The following is a 17,757-nucleotide window of genomic DNA, read 5'->3' on the forward strand; positions in this document are numbered from 1 at the left end:
CCAGCATCTGGCGTCTCCTGTTTGGTAATCGACTACTTTATTGTTTAACCAGGTCCAGCAAGTAGAGGGAATTCAGACACCATGAGGACTGTTTTCAAGTTTGATTTCTTTGTGGAGATTTAATTAAATGAGGTGATATATAAATAAAGAAATGTGGTCTATCTATCCATGAAGCTGTAAACCCTGAAGAAGAAAAAAAGGTAAAGACAGGGAGAAAATAATCATAAAGGAGCATACAGAGGAGTGAGGGAATGAGAAATCGAGCAGATAATGAGGGAGAAGTATGGGGATTGCCCAAGTAGTTGGGAGAGATGATGATGGGTTGGAACTGGGGAAGCCTCTGGCTATTCAGAAAGGTTAAGTCTATTGAGTGCCTTGAAAATTCCCAACCATCAAAGATGAGTCGTTGCATAATCACCAGCACAAAACTCGCACGTCTATGAATAATTTACAAATTGCAGGGGACTGCTTTCAACTCCAAGGATGCGTCAATCATAGGGCCTAGCGTTCCCAAGCGGTTGCCCAGCAGCCTCGTTGTGAATGCAAGATGGCGTGCGTGGGCACAGTCTAGCGATGCGATGACGCCATCCCAGCGACGGAAGAGGGATTTGTTGATGGCTGCCTGGTCGCCGAGGCTCGGGTGATTTTTCGGGCACCGGGAGCGCAAAGGCGGAGATGTGAGTACAGTTCGCGAAAGATCAACGGGGAGTTGCGGGCGGACGCTGGGTGGCGGCGACCCGACCGAGGGCCCAGGCCCCAAACGTTGGCGGCCTTTCACTCCCAACGGGGCGTTGGGGGCCCTGCTGAGGTTGTATTGGAGCCGACCTCCAGGAGGAGGGAAGGGCCGGGGGCTGCAGACGCTGTGATTGTACTAAAAACACCGACACTGGAGGATCAGGATTGGAATAAAACAGTGTCCTGTGACATGAACTTGCTGTGAGATTCGCCATTGGTAGAAATTGCCTGAAGCTCCTCTTACAGAGAAAGAAAAGCAAAAGAGAGTCCCCTCCGAGTCAATGAGTGTCTAGGATTCGCCTCCAGCACTCCTGCAGCTACATAGACTCCAGTCCAACCCCTTGGCAAGAAGAGCTCTAGATCTGAACCTCTGACATGGTCAGTGCCTTTGGCACCTCCTCGGTTCAGATCCCTGGTACCCCTTCAGCCAGAGTTGAGCCAGCCTCCAGCAGTCCACAGCGTCCTCGCCTCGAGCTGTCCGCTGCAGGCATTGGCCTTTCAGCTGCAGAGCCCGCTGTCGTGGTCACCGTCCCTGTGGGTCATCTCTCTGCTTCTCCTTCCCAGAAGGGGAATGGCCTCCTCATTTTCTGGTGCTCTGCTCCGCTCCCCTGGAATCTGCAACCCCTCAATTGCTGATCAGAGGTGCCGCCAATTTGTCGCAGGATTTTAAACAAAACTACCGTTGGCTCCTTAAACGGGCTGTCCAAATGTGTGGAGCTGACGGCAGTTCATTGGGCGGTTGGACCCCGCAGGAGGGCTGCATCACCAATGCTCGCTTCCCACAGGTTGGCTCCGGCAACGCTGCCATTTTTCTAGTTTTGGCATCTATAGGAGACAAAGGTATAGAGTATTGCTGATGCTTCAAGTCTGAGCTCTTCAAGGAAAATTCAGAAAAGGCAGGAGAAGGATGATTCAGAAAGTCTCAGAAGTCAAGGAAGCAGGGAGGTGGGGGGGAGATTTAATAAAAGCCAGAGAAGTTGATATTAATGCCATCTGGTTGGAGGGGGGCCACCCAATTTATGGGTGGTCTCAGTCTGGCTGTACGTGAGACCATAGACTTGCTGGCAAGGGAATGGGATGGAGAATTGAAATGGGTGACAACTGAGAGATCCACGCTATTGCGATGGACAGAGCCGAGGTGCTCAACAAAGCAATCTCCCAGTTTGCGTCCAGTCCCTCTGATGTAGTGGAGACCACAGCAGGAGCACTGGATGCAGTAGTCGACTCCTGCAGATTCACAAGTGAAATGTTGCTTCACTTGCAATGACTGTTCGGGGCCCCACTGGCTGAGGGAGGGGGTATGGGTGCAAGTGTTGGTCCCAATGGGACGATTGGTGGGGTGGGAACGGTGGACAAGGGAGTCATAGAGGAAGCGGCCCCTACAGAAAGCGGAGTCTCGTGGTGGGATCACGTGGTAGGTAGCAGAAATGGTGGAGGAGGATATGTTGCATGCAGAAATGGCGGAGGAGGATATGTTGCATGCAGAGGCTGGTGGGGTGATAGGTGAGGACAAGGAATCCTATCCTTGTTGCGCGTGGGGTCCAGTGAGGGTAATGAAGGATATGCGGGTGAGTGTCGAATTGATGGTGGTAGAGGTTATACTGTATTAACTGTGAAGATGGTCCAATTTGGAAGCTAATTTTGTTACAAAAAGTTCTCTCACCTTGGATCCTCACTTCCTAAATAAATTAACTAATAATCCAGTGGTTAAACATACTTTGAGGATATGGATATGATTTAGAAAACATTTTGGTTTAATGAGATTTTCTCTCTCCTATTTTTTTCTAATTATTCCTTTAAACCTATGATTGATTATGAACTTTTAAAGAATCGTATAGCTTGAGCATTAAATATTTTAAAGATTTTTTGAGAGGAGTCTCACTTCCTTTGAACAACTTTTGGTTAAATACAGTCTACCAAATACTCATTTTTTTCATTATCTGCAGATTAATTTTTACCATCTCAATTACATACATTTCCTAAGTGGACTGATTAATTTTTACCATCTCAATTACATACATTTCCTAAGTGGACTGATTGATAAAACTTTTAATTTAAAATCCTTCTATAATGGCTCAATATCTAACATGATATCTAACATGATATGTTAGGCTCCCTTGGATAAAATTAAAGCCTGGGAATAGGACCTACAGCTTTTCATTTCTGAAGAAACTTGGAATATAATTTTCAAATTGATTAATACCTCTTCTTTATGCGCCACTCTTTCCTACAATTTAAAGTAGTCCATGGGATCATGTTCAAAATCAAACTACCTCGTTTGTAAGCGGATGCATCTCCTCATTGTGATAAATGCAACAATGGAGATGCTTCATTAATTCATATGCTCTGGACATGTCAGAGTCTTAAGAAATATTGGTATGAAGTATTTCAAACTTTCTTTGCACTTTTTAAAGTTAATTTTAAACCTAATCCCTTAACTGCTCTATTTGGCATTGTTGGAGAGAGTGACATAACTAACAGCATCTGAGCTGCATCTATTAGCTTTTATTTCTCTTATAGCTAGGTGGGCAGTGTTGCTCAGATGGAGGGATGTTATCCCACCTAATCATGATCAATGGCTATGTCATGTCATGTTGAAATTTAGAGATTAGATAGTCAATTGCCGATTTGAATTCAAATTTTCAAACACTGTGGGGACCCTTTTTGGATTACTTTTATAATTTTTTTTTAATTTATTTTTCATTTGCATCCATAAAAAATATGTTTCTCCATAATCATACACAATAATAAATGATGCAAAAAGGATCCCTACCCAGAAAAGTAGGGGAAAAAAAGGCTACCTGAATTTGTCATACTTCATTCAATAATTAATTAAATTTCAAATTTACAAATATAATCATAACCCCTTAAGTTAACCAGGGCGAGTTGGAGCAGGAGAGGTGGATGCTCTAGATGAACTTTTGCCAATGAAATCCATATATGGTTTCCAGATCTTGTAAAAAAAAAAAAAATTTTTAAATTCTGGTTGATTCTTAAATTATACATTATTTTCTCTAACGGTATACAATTTTGTAATTCCATTTTCCAATTATTCAACTCCACATCATTGTCTAATTTCCACATTACAGCCATTCGCTACTGCTATTGCTACATTTAAAAACTTCTGACAAATATCTAACTTCCTATTATGAACATCGCCTAGCAAAAATATTCTCGGATATTTCAGAACTTGTTTCCTCATAATTTGTCCAAATAAAGTACTCATATACCAGAATTTTTCTACTTTTTCACATTTCCATTCTGTATGTAAAAAGATTCCTACCTCTTTATTACATCGAAAACATTGATCAGAGGAATTGGAATTAAGTCCATGTAATTTATGTGAAGTATAATATAATTGATGTAAAAAATGATACCATTTGATATCTGACATTATTTGTATTAGTAACTCTCTCAATCCATAATTTTGACCATAATTCTTGAATTTATATATTCAGATCCCTTTCCCACCTTAATTTAAATTTAAATAAATCTTTGTTTTGTATAGTCTCTTGAAATTTTTATATACATATTAGTAATAAATCTTTTAATAAATGAGTCATTTATTAAATATTCAAATTGACTTTGTTCAGGTAATCTAAAATTCAATCCTAACTTTCTTTTGAAGTATGCTTTAAGTTGATAATAAAAATATTAATATTATTTGGTATATTTTACTTATCTTTCAATTGGTTAAAAGACAAAAAAAAAACAGAACCCCAAAAAACAGTCCTTTACCCTTTTTATTCCACAATTATACCAAATGTCAAAAAATGAATTAACTGTAAAAAGAATGAGGGTTTTGGTTTAGTAACATCTTTTTTGATCATTCTTCCTCCTCTTTTTACATGGATTCCATTTCATACTTTTACTATGTTTCAAAATTGGTGTATCTAATCTCCCTTTCAACAGTTGTTAATGTCATTTATATAAAATATGTTGGGAATTATTTTCTCCTATTTTACTCATTTCAATTTGTACCCATGCTGTCTTCACCAATCTGGTAACAGAAGGACAAAAATCTAAGTTGAGCTGCTTTGTAATAATTTTTTTTAATTGGGCATCTGTAATCCCCTGATAATATTTCCATGATAATTTTTCCAATAAATTTTCTTACATTTTTATTAAGGTCTTGAAAAAATGCTGTTGGTACAGAAATTGGTAATGATTGAAATAGGTATTACAGTCTAGGAAAAATAATCATCTTCACATAATTTATCCTCCCTATTAAATAAATTGGTCAATCTTTCTATCTTATTAAATCTTCTTTCATTTTCTTCAATAAAGGTGTACAATTCAATTTAAATAAATTATTCAAATTCTTATCAATATTAATTCCTAGATATCTAACTGCCTTAATTTTGTCACTTAATTTGGGTATAATCATTCTCAATCACTGGCATCATTTCACTTTTGTCAATATTTACTTTGTAACCTGATATTAACCCATACTCGCCAATTGTACATTTTTTTAATGAAATTTCGGGATTTGTAAGATGTAATATAACATTGTCTTTTACCATGAAGCCCTTAATCTCATTATTTCTTCTTATCACCTCTGCTAAAGGTTCTATAGCCAATGCAAATAAAAAAGTTAATAATGAACAACCTTGCCTAGATGATCTTTCTAATGACAAAGGTTTTGATATTTGTCTATTTGTAGTTATTCCAAATACCTTCAAAACTTTAAATGAATAGTCCCATTCTAATATATCAAATGCTTTTTCTGCATCTCAAGCCTAGGCTACTGATAGTATTTTTCTTTTTTGAGCTACATTTAATAAGCTTAAAAACTTGACAATATTATCTGCTGATCTTCTATTCTTGATGAAACCTGTTTGGTCCAAATTTATCAATTAAGGTAAACATTCAATTAACCTAGTAATTTAGACAAAATTTTATAATCTGTATTCAATAATGATATTGGTCTATATGAAGATGGAAGCAAAGGATCCTTCCCTTTTTTGGGGGAATAACCATTATTAATGCTGTTTTAAATAACTCCGATAAATCACAGGAATCTTTCTAACAATCATAAATAAGAGGATCAATAACTTTTAATCTTTTAAAGATTCTGATTGATATAATTTCTTATAAAAGTTCCTAAAAATCATCATTAATTTCCTGTGTTTTATGCATAAGAAGACCCAATTCTTCTTTTATAGCTAATATTGTTCTTGATACTTGCTCTGTCTTCAATTGCCATGCTAAAACTTTTTAATCTTTGATTTGTTGTGAAGGTAGAACTATTGACTAATGGGGTATTTTGGGTCTTTTTTTTGGTCAAACAGCTTCTTTCTTGGTAATGGGTTTATATCAATGCAATTATATCTGTTTGGTTAAAATGTGGGGTACCTTGGATGATATGATTTAAGTGTAATGTATCTTCTTGACCTTTAACCTATTTTTGGATATGAAATTTCAATGTTAATTAAAATATTGAAAAATAACTTTATTTATGACTTGGAAGAAGATTTTTGAAAATTGACAAAAGAAAGTTTGGAAAATAAGAGAGAAAAAGATTGCCTAATTAAGTGAATGAGCAAAGATCTGGTTGGTAGAATATACTCTGGAAAAAGTGTGAAACTCATTGGAAATAAAATATATTGCAGTACTTGGAAGTTGAGAGACTATATAGTTCTGAGACAAGGAAAGATCTGTGTGTTCCATCACTTGACTCTCAAAAGGTCATTTTGGAGATGCAAACTAGATGTAGGGAGGAGGTTGTGCTCTTGTGATAGAGGAACTAGAGAGGAGATTGTGCTCTCTTGATAGAGGAACTGGAGAGGAGATTGTGCTCTTTTGATAGAGGAATTGAAGAGGGGATTGTGCTCTAGTGATATTGGGCTCATTGAGACCACATCTGGAGTACCATTTTCTAGTAGTCTACTTATTTAAGGATAGCTATTCATTTAATAGAAGCAGTTAGGAGATGCTTTATTGTCCAGATAAAGAACCACTTAATAAAATATGTGAAAAAGTTGGTTAGTCTCATTTTTAGTTATTGGAATTCTGAAGAGTGAGGGGGAGCTCAATTCAAATATGAGATCCTGCACTGGCTCGGCAAGATGGATGTGCAAATCTAGAATGAGGGTCACTAGTTTAAAAATAACAAGTTGTCCATTTAACCTTAAGTTGAGGTAACTATTTTTGAGGGTTGCAAGTAAAATCCTTAAATTTTAGGGCAGAAGTAGATAAATTCTTCATAAGTAAGAAGATGGCAAATTTATTGTGGGGAGGTGGAATTCAGAATTAATGTAGCGATCAGGTCAGCCACAATATTAAATGGATAAAAGGCTCAGGGTCAAATGGCATCTGATGGTTAATATTAATTATCAGCTAAGTGAGTGGGGTTCATGCATGTCAAGTTTCCTTTGTGAAAGTGAACCAAAAAATACACTTGTGATATATTGGTGAAAATACTACATGCTACAAGGTGAATAAAATAATTCATGCCCCAACAATATGTCAGATTAATGTTTACATGGTTAGTTGCAATTCCCAGAATTGAATGAACTTTCTTGTCAATATGTTTTATCTTTTAATTAATATCTTTCCAAGGTTAACCAAGACTAATTTGTGATCTTTATCCCTGTTTAGGATGTTGATGGGAAACTGCTGATATTATTGGGATTAGAATGTACTAGAATAATAGTTTCTGGAACGATGCATTTCAGCTGCAAGATCAGTCAGAGGTAGTTCCCCTTGGACCAAGCAGTGTGTGAGAAGATTTGATAGAGATGTACAAGATTGTGAGAGATTTGAATGGGCTCGGCAGAGGAAGCTGGTCCTGTTTGTAATTGTTCAAGGACTGAGAACACACAAGGCAATAGACAAAAGATCCAAGGGAAAGTGTGGAAAAACTATATTATTCAGACATAGTGCAGAATTTATTCTGTTGGGTTGTGGAAAGCAGATGAGAGCATCTGATACTGGGATCAAAAGTTGCTGGTGCAGTTAATTTGTGAATAGAGAAACCCCCTTCTTATCAAAGTAACGGGTTAGTGAAGTAGAGTAAAACTCTAAATCCAACATCCTGGAACTTTAATGCTAGACTGGCACATTTTGTAGGTTTTTGGATGTTCGTTTTTGTCCTAAAACCTTTTTTTGCAGTTTACACATGCAGTATAAAAATTGTAAAGTATAACAAAAGTTGAATTGAATCCACTGAGTGCAAAGGGATCAACAAATACAACCTATTGATTTTCCGCTTGTTTCAAAACAAGCTTAAATACATAAGCACACTGAAGTCAAGCTTTTGCTGTGAATCTACCCAAGTTCCTGGTTGCTGGTGTTTCTAAGCCCAACCCCGGCTCAATTTATACCTAATTGTTACAAGATCAAACCAGCAACCACAAAGAAGGCATATCACACAGAGGTAAAGATGAAAAATTACTTTATGAACAAAAAATTCACCTTCAAACTTTAATTCAAAATCCCCCCCCCCCCTTTTATAACAATGCCCACTGGTTACTATGCAAATTTCTATAACAGTGTAAAACTAATAAATTACCCAGCCTAAATATAACATGTGTAATCAAAGTCTAAGCTACACTTCCAACCAGCCCACAGAAAAACTTAAGACACAAACACACGAGAGAGAGAGAGAGAGAGAGAGAGAGAGAGAGAGAAGTTGACTTGTGTTGCTTGCAGAGAGAGGAACAATGGCTTGGTCCGGATCCTTCCGGTGCCTTCAGAATGTTCATCCTTTTTGAAATCCCAACATTCTAAACTGTCCTCTAGACCATGACTCATGCTCTGGGCCTCCTTCCACTCCACAGCACCACCCAGTGGTGGTTTATCATCCAAGTCCAGAAATTTTTAGATTATTTTCTGCACATCCTCAGTCAGTCTCCCCCTCTCTCAGAAGTCCACCTTCACTTTGGCTCTTAAAGGTAAACTGTCACTCTGTAACATAATCCACATTGGACCTGTAGCCGACAAACTAGACCCTAGCTCACATTCCATACCAATGAGTGAGCCAAATGCTAAACCATTGCAATTTCTGAATAGTCACTAGAATAAGGGAATTTTAGTGATTGAACATTATTATAAATTACATCTTGCAAGTTTTTTATATTTTCATCAATAAAACCTGTTTGACTATTTTTAAGATTTTCTATATTTCACTAGTAAAATGTATTTATTTCTGGCTGTCACTCAAGGTCAGGAGATGATTATAAAAATGTGTTCAATATCTACGCTTTAACAAGTACTTAATCTTAGAGTTTATTTCTTTAATATTTTCATTGCTCATGATGCAGTAATAATTTTTACTGCTCTTGACAAAGAGCAGCGGAGTAGCTCATTTTGAGTAGTCTCATAGTCTGGAATTAATGGTTGCTTAGCCAAGCACTGATGCACCTTTGTGAGTTTATACAATTTGGTGCCACTGTTCCATCTCTTTAGCTGCTCCTGTACTTATTTTTTCTTCTTCTCTAACCTTCCTCCTCTCCCCGCCCCCATGTGGTTTGTCCCTCAACTTGTTTCTCCCATTCTCACACCTCTGTCCTGTACCCTATCATCTCTGGGCCCCTCCTTTATTTTCTTTTCCCCTTTATATATGGCACTCTTTTTATCTTGAGCCCCTTTTACACAGCTCTTGAAAGCTGGGTTTTATCTGCCTTTCGAGCGCTGTGTGAAAGCATTGGTGGGGGGGGTGGGGTTCTAGACTTACCTGGCTTTGATCCACCAAGGTAGGTGGTCTCAGCGGTGGAGCATATTGGACTCATGGAGCCTGTTTTTTTTTTCAGTTCTGTGAACAAGCAAGCTGGCTTCCAGAGGTGGATCATTCCAGAGACAATAATGCGGCTTTTCAGTGTAAAAGGAGTGTTAGCCTTGGTAAAGAGTGTAGATCCAGTGCATTGACTGACCATTTCTATGCATGGATACAGTCTGACCTGCCGAGTTCCTCCAGCAAATCTTTGCTTTAAATGTCAATATACATCTTGGTCAGTATGATCAAAGGGCATTTTTCTGTACTGTACGAATCTGTAAATTTAGATCTAGATTGTGCTTTTTTTTCCATTTACACTGGTGTAGTGTGCAAGTAAACTTTCGGTGGTTTTTTAAAGAGATCTACAGAAGAAGAATCAACAAGCTGCAGTGATTATTTTTGCTGAAAGTTGAATTTTGAAACCTCATCAGTTACCATTCCAATGACAAATATGATGTTCCTTTTCAGTTCACTGATTAAGGTAAGGAACTCCCAAAATCAAGTCACTATGGAATCTGGAACTGTGCAAATAGCAAATCCACCTGCTTCTGAGAAATCAGCTGGTGTGTTGGGCCGAGATGAACCAAAAAAGATGACTCGAGAGGACTGGAGAAAAAAGAAAGAATTAGAAGAGCAAAGAAAGCTTGGTAATGCTCCAGCAGAAGTTGATGAAGAAGGAAAGTAAGTCATTCACCTAAAGCATTTACTTTTAGTCAGCAGATTTGCTGCTTGAGGGAGAATCCTACTGAATGATCTGAGTGGCAAAGTAGGGCAGAAAATGAAGGTCAATATGTGCTTCACTGTTTTGCTCTGAAAGAACAAAACTATGTTTTTGTAGTTTGCCGAGTTTAACTAGAAACAGGGAACACATTCATTCTCTGCATTCTTATTTTTCAATTTTCTCATTACTTCAATTGTTGCCTACACGCAAGTTAATATTTAGGATAATCTGGGGCCTTGGAGTACTTGAGTAACAAATTATTAAAGTTTCTTCACATTCATTTTAAAAAAAACTGGACTTGGATCTGTTGTGCTTCTTTATTGCCACTAGGATGTCTTCAGTGGTGTTCCTTGCATACTTACCTATTTGTAAAAATAATTTTGAGTCTCGTCAAATCTGGGGAGTTGTTCTTGAGATATGGAGTGATAGAGTCAAAAAGTTTAGAGAGAGATCATAGGATTAAAGGATCTAGGGAGAGTTGAACAATCCTGTTGTCTGCCATTCCTCAAAGTCTGACATTACTGTAAACTGCCTGGGTTAGTACTGTAATATATACTATGCCTTCATGAGAATTGAGGGAGGTTTTGATCTGATAGAGGATTTGTAAGAGAATATCTGAGCATTGAAATTATCAGGATCTTATTGGGATTGTTGGTAATATTAAGGTATTTAGGTTTAACAGCTTTGTCAAGCCATCTAGATCTTCCAGCATAGCAGCTACCATGGTTATGTACGTCTTCAGTGTCTATTTTTGTCATCTTGCTGAAATGATTTGTGTGTAATTTTTCTAATAATTTAATTGGTTAAAAGCTTTGAACAATGTCCAGATCTTGTATATGTCAGGGAGACAAAATTGGTGAAAATGCCAACATATTTTTTAAATAAAATGAAAAACTATCGAATAAATTGTTCAAAGTTTATCAATGTACAATTTTAAAAAAATGAATTTAAAGTAGTTTGAGATTTTTAATTGAACATATGGAACCAAAAGTAGATAATTAAAGGTTAACCAGAGGCATCAATGGAAATCCCTCAAAACATCTGATATTGTTCACATTTTTACCTCATTAGTTTTGTCCACTTATTAGTTAGAATGAGCATTTTCTCAGTGAGTATTCCTGAGCCATGATGTTATAGCCTGATCAAAACACACTGACTAGTTTAATAGAGCTGATACATCGAATGATGGCAGTCACCATTTGTTTTAAGTAAAATAAAATTATGCACTCTGGAGAATGCAGTTAATTCCATGAAGGAGCCTGCTAATTAGTTTGAGCTAAAAATGCAAGCAAAATCAGTTGCTTTGAAGGAACTCTGATAGCTAAAGCTAACTTTAAATTATCTTCTTCTTGCTACCTTAATTTTAAAATATCTATTTTCAATTAATGTGAGGAAAAAAATTATAAATTGCTGAGCAATAAATTTTGAACAATTTATTCAATGATTTAAAAGTTTATTTATTATAAATAGCAATTTGTAAGTTTCACCAACTGTCTCTCTAATCTGTGCCAGACATGGAAATTGTCACACAATGTCATTGCATTGGCTAATCTATTAATTATAGTCCAGTAAGTGCTCTTGGATGACTTGTAATCATTCATTTCTTTGTTAGATCACCCGACTTCCTCTAAGTTTCCATTGTAGTATAATTTTGATTTTCAGTTTTGGGGATATTTTGGACATGACTTGCAAAGAGAAGTCTTTATCTGTGTATCTAAAACAAAATATAGACCATTCAAATTTTAAACTAACTTTTTTTGTCTTCAATTGTTCTCCACAGAGATATCAATCCACACATTCCTCAGTACATATCATCAGTTCCGTGGTACATTGATCCTTCTAAAAGGCCTACTCTCAAACACCAAAGACCACAGCATGAGAAAGAAAAGCAATACAGTTTGATTGGAGAGTGGTACAAGAAAGGTGTACAAGAGGTATGTGAGGTGTATCTACACTTGTTTCCATAATGAGACTTTTTAAAATAAATAAGAATTTAGTCTTTTTAATGGGGCACATTTGTCATGAAAGAGAAGAACTTTGAGTGGCTGGCAGCTACTAAAGTAGATAAAGTCATTGAATCTTGAAAGCACAAATTGCTTGCTTAGCGCCATTTAAAATATTTCAACTTTTTAAAAACCTAGGGAAGATTGATCTCTTACTACAAGTACTGGTAATTAAATATGACCCAAAATCCATTCAAGATCGATTCAAGTAGATTAAATTTTGTTCCACGTTGTGTCAGTGTGATTAAATTGCGACGGTACAATATATTTAAAGTTTCATATCTGCAAATTGCTTCAACTAATTCAGGATTAATGGTCCAAGAAATTAACATCTCACACCAAAAAAACATTATTACCGTTTGGATATTAGTAACTTGTGAAGCCATAAAAATTTGGATTTTTAAAAAATTAATGTAGATTTACCCTGCAGAGATAAGAGTAAATAATTTTGTGTTTCCTTTAATCACTCAAGATTTGGACTTCCTACTCTCGACAGAAACTTGGTTAAACATTGGCAAGATTGCTCCATTGCATAAGCTTTACCTGCAAAACTTTGACTTTCTTAGTATGCCCAGACCTCTGGATGAGGTGCGGATTTAGCTGTTGTGTTCAAAAAGCAATACAAATGCTGTTTATTGAATTACATAAACATAACATAACAATTACAGCATGGAAACAGGCCATTAGGCCCTTCTAGTCCGCACCGAACCAAACACCCCTTTCTAGTCCCACCTCCCTGCACAATGCCCATAACCCTCCATCTTCTTCTCATCCATATACCTGTCCAACCTTTTCTTAAATAATACAATTGACTCTGCCGCCACTATTTCTCCCGGAAGATCATTCCACACGGCTACCACTCTCTGAGTTAAGAAGTTCCCCCTCATGTTACCTCTAAACCTCTGCCCCTTAATTCTTAACTCATGTCCTCTTGTTTTAATCTTTCCTCCTCTTAACGGAAATAGTCTATCCACATCCACTCTGTCTATCCCTTTCATAATCTTAAATACTTCTATCAAATCCCCTCTCAACCTTCTACGCTCCAAAGAATAAAGACCTAATCTGTCCAATCTCTCCCTATACTCTAGATGCTTAAACCCAGGTAACATTCTGGTAAACCTTCTCTGCACTCTCTCCACTCTGTTTATATCCTTCCTGTAATTAGGCGACCAGAACTGCACACAGAACTCCAAATTAGGCCGCACCAACGTCTTATACAATCTCAACATCACCTCCCAACTCCTATATTCCATGCAATGATTGATAAAGGCCAGCATACTAAAAGCCTTCTTCACCACCCTATTCACGTGAGTTTCTACCTTCAGGGAACGATGTACCGTCACTCCTAAATCTTTCTGCTCTTCTGTATTCCTCAATGTTCTCCCATTTACCACGTATGTCCTATTCTGATTCCTCAATGTTCTCCCATTTACCACGTATGTCCTATTCTGATTCTTCTTACCAAAATGAAGCACCTCACACTTATCAGCATTAAATTCCATCTGCCATTTTTCAGCCCACTTTTCTAAGCAGCCCAAATCCCTCTGCAATCCTTGAAAACCTTCTTCATTATCCACTATTCCACCTATCTTAGTATCGTCTGCATATTTACTAATCCAATTCACCACCCCATCATCTAGATCATTAATGTATATAACAAACAACAATGGGCCCAATACAGATCCTTGAGGCACACCACTGGTCACCGGCCTCCAACCTGACAGACAATTATCCACTACCACTCTCTGGCCTCTCCCTTTCAGCCAATGTTCAATCCATTTGACTATCTTAAAATTTATACCTAAAGACTGCACCTTCCTAACTAACCTTCCATGTGGTACCTTATCGAAGGCCTTACTGAAGTCCATATAGACAACATCCACTGCGCTACCCTCATCCACATTCCTAGTCACCTCTTCAAAAAATTCATTCAGATTGGTCAAACATGACCTTCCTCCCACAAATCCATGTTGAGTGCTCCTGATCAGACCCTGTCTATCCAGATGTTTATAAGTACTATCTCTAAGAATTTTCTCCATTAATTTACCTACCACAGACGTCAAACTTACAGGCCGATAGTTGCCAGGCTTCCTCCTTGAACCCTTTTTAAATAACGGAACCACATGCGCAATGCGCCAATCCTCCGGCACTATCCCCATATCTAATGACATTTGGAAAATTACCGCCAGAGCCTCTGCTATTTCCTCCTTCACTTCTCCTTCGAAGTCATCTAATTAAAATAAGCACAGTTAACCCCTTTTTAATTGTTCTGATATATCGCCCACCAAAAATACATCAGGATTTTATCACTCAGTTTGCAGACTACCTTTCAAGCACCATGCCCATCTTAGATCGACTTCTGATTCTTGGTGATTTCAATATCCACGTGTGTTGTCCAACTTGTAAGCGAATTCATTTACCTAGTTGTGTCTTATAACTTAGAACTGCTTCAACAAGATGAACACATAAAAAGAAAGATTGTGTTCACCATGAAGCCGACCTAGTCCTGTCATCCAATTTATCATTTAATAACCCAGTATTAATTGATGCCTGTGTGACGGACCATGCAGCAGTTACTTTAGACCTAGCCCTGCCTCGCTCCCCAAACAAATCTAATCTTCCTATATGCTATTCCTCTACATTAACTCTCAGACTGCAAATAGGTTCTCAGAGGCCCAAGTACTATCACCCTAGAGGCACCCCCTCCCCACCTCAACACGGAGGAACTTTCATCCCTATTTAATATCACCTGTTCTTCTATCCTGAACGCTGTAGCCCCACTCAAGGAGATAAAAAACCCAAGTTCAAGACTGCACCTTGCCTCAATAATACCACCAAAGCCCTGAGGAGGGAGAGAGGATAGCCGAACATAAGTGGAAGTGAAACAAATTACAAATTTCCATCGAAATTCTGAAAAACAACCTGCACACATACCAAGAAACAGTAAAGGCCAAAAGAACAAAATACTTGGCTAACCTAATTTCCAACATCTCCCAAAATCCCACGGTCTTGTTCAATACCATCAACTCAATCATTGGTCCAATGCAACTCTGATGCATCCCTTACCAAACACAAAGAATTTTTAAAATTCTTCATAAACAAAGTTGAGAACATCAGGAACAACATTTTCCCCCCTTCACCTGCAATCTAACTGTACCACAGCTCTGTTCATCCAATCTGGACTGTTTCAGTCCAATCACACTGCCCACCCTTAGAAAGATTTTGTTCGCCATGAAGTCAACAACCTGCCCCCTCGACACTGTTCCTACTCCCTCCTGAAGAATGTTTTCGATACAGCTGGTCCTAACATCCTCTTTATTATCAACAGTTCCTTAGCCACTGGGGCAATTCCAATGTGTTTCAAGCGTGCTGTGGTCCAGCTCTTCCTGAAAAAACCCAACCTGACAGGAGCCAAGAAGAGGGCCCATATCACTCCTATTCTGGCCTCCCTTCACTGGCTGCCAGAATAGGTTTTAAAGTTCTCCAGTTTGTTTACAAAGCCATCAATGGACAGGGCCCCTCCTATATCACTGATCACCTCTAACGCCCTACTCCACTTCAAGACCCCTCAGATCGGCCAATTTAAGGCGCTTGGTTGTTCCGTGCTCAAATTCCAAACTCCGGGAGATCGCATCTTCGCTATTGCAGCCCCTGAACTGTGGAACAACATTCCTCCCTCCATCAAATCAGCCCCTTACTTTAACTCTTTTAAATCCAGGTTGAAGCTGTATTTTTACTTGCAAGCATTTTGAGGTGATTGTTGATTGCTACCATATTATCTGCTCAATTTTCATCCTTGAGTACCTGTTTTATACTGCACTTTAAAGAGCTGCTTAAGTTAAGATGTAATTTATGATCTGTACAGCATTTTGGTTCATGTGAGTTGTTGTAAATGTGCTATATAAATATGGATAACTGTACATTAGCAGTGGAGAATCATGTTTTACTTGGATTATCTTGTATTATACAAAATTCAGTCATGATGGTGCTTAACTATTAGCATGTGTAAGGCCATGGCACTGCGTTCATGATGTGTGTTTTTTTTACTAGAGTCCTTTGGTTACGAAATACCGGAGAGGTGCATGTGAAAATTGTGGAGCATTAACACATGTGAAAAAAGATTGCATGGAAGTAAGTGACTATCACAATTGTTTTTTTTTGTTGCATTTGGTCTAAATCAGGGGTGTCAAACTCAAATTCACGGAGGGCCAAAATTAAAAACTTGGACTAAGTCGAGGGCCGAACTAAATATTTATTGAAAATTTTCAACAACATCTGCATGTTTTCTCTTCTTTCAACATATGTAATGTTAAACTTTTTCTTATTAAAATAAATGTTTAATAATAGTTTTGGATAAACTCTTTCCAGAAGCATTAACAAATAAGAAATAAAATATTCAATAAATAATATTTCTCTATAGAGGATTTGTCAAATGTTGCTAGTGTGCTGTTGAATAGTAAAATCTGAGGGCTATTGAGAATGTGGGAGAATAACATGATTCCTGAAACAATCAAATGGGTGACTGATTGTGGGCATGAACTCTAGCAGGGTTATTTGCCATGCCCTTTTTCCATTGGATATAGATATCCTTTGATTTACACATTTTTTAAGTTTTATGCCTAATGAGCTTGTATCCAGGTGCAGGACCATTTTTAACCAGGAATATATTTATCACTGTGACATGAAACTATTGGAAAATCGTTTTATTCTGAGATTAAAGTTCATAATCCTTACTCAGGCCTGTGTGCGGGAGGGCGGGGTTTGCGGGCGATCGGGTTGGACAATGACAGTGCGGGGGCATCCGCTCTTGCTGCAGGGCGGCATCTCGGCGGATCAGCGGCCCCGTCACCGTGAGTCGCGGATCGGCCTGCGGCAGGGAGGGGGAGTGGGCAACGGTCCTGGCGAGGTCAGGCCCGAGGCCTCTGGTTCCGGGCACTGGGAAGCGGCCTTGGCTTCCCCTGACACCGGCCAGGCCCCAAAACCAGAGTCCACGGTGAGACCCTACAACGTAAACAGAGGAGGTGGGGGCGATTAGCAGGCTGACGCCAATGCATTCTGGGATTTGTTGTATTACTGTGCATGTGCTATACTGGCGCGGTGGCCAGCGGGCCACCTCTAATACATTTTTGAAATGATCTTGCGGGCCAAATATAATTATATCGCAGGCCAAATTTGGCCCGCGGGCCAGAGTTTGACATGTGTGCCCTATGCCATCGGAACTCTATAATTAGTAAGGGATTGCTTAAGGTGGGATGTGAGTGGGAAGGAAAGGGTGAGAATCACTGCTCTAGACCCAATTGTTACTGAAATATTTTGCTTGAGAAAAATTGTCATTGGCCCATTTCCTTTAGCGTTCTGAAACCGTGCACATGACGAGTCAATGAGGGATGATTAAAGCAGTGGTCTTCAAACTTTTTCTTCCCACCCACAGACCACCTTAAGCAATCCCTTACTAATCACAGAGCACCAATGCCACAGGGACGCGAGTGGAAAGAAAAAGGTTGAGAACTGTTGTATTGTGGTAACTCCACATCTGATTAGGTTAATTGTTAGGCAAGTGGTCAGAGAATGACCCCCCCCAA

General features: G+C 38.4%; 1 protein-coding gene across 3 annotated transcripts in view; it reads left to right on the forward strand.

The window, feature by feature from the left end:
- The first annotated feature begins 531 nt into the window (after window positions 1-531).
- The window catches only part of slu7 (SLU7 homolog, splicing factor), a 53,492-nt gene continuing 36,266 nt past the window's right edge, over window positions 532-17,757 (forward strand). Inside the window, exons 1-4 of one of the 3 annotated variants that reach the window (XM_069898865.1) lie at window positions 532-677; window positions 9,920-10,132; window positions 11,953-12,106; window positions 16,226-16,306. In XM_069898865.1, the coding sequence (XP_069754966.1) occupies window positions 9,960-10,132; window positions 11,953-12,106; window positions 16,226-16,306 (408 nt within the window). In that variant the 5' untranslated portion in view covers window positions 532-677; window positions 9,920-9,959. Of the gene's footprint in view, window positions 678-747; window positions 1,521-8,537; window positions 8,631-9,919; window positions 10,133-11,952; window positions 12,107-16,225; window positions 16,307-17,757 lie in introns of those variants that run through there. The other 2 variants (XM_069898864.1, XM_069898866.1) reach the window with 2 other exon arrangements.

The sequence above is a fragment of the Narcine bancroftii genome, chromosome 9, assembly GCF_036971445.1.
Source record: "Narcine bancroftii isolate sNarBan1 chromosome 9, sNarBan1.hap1, whole genome shotgun sequence".
NCBI lineage: Eukaryota > Metazoa > Chordata > Chondrichthyes > Torpediniformes > Narcinidae > Narcine > Narcine bancroftii.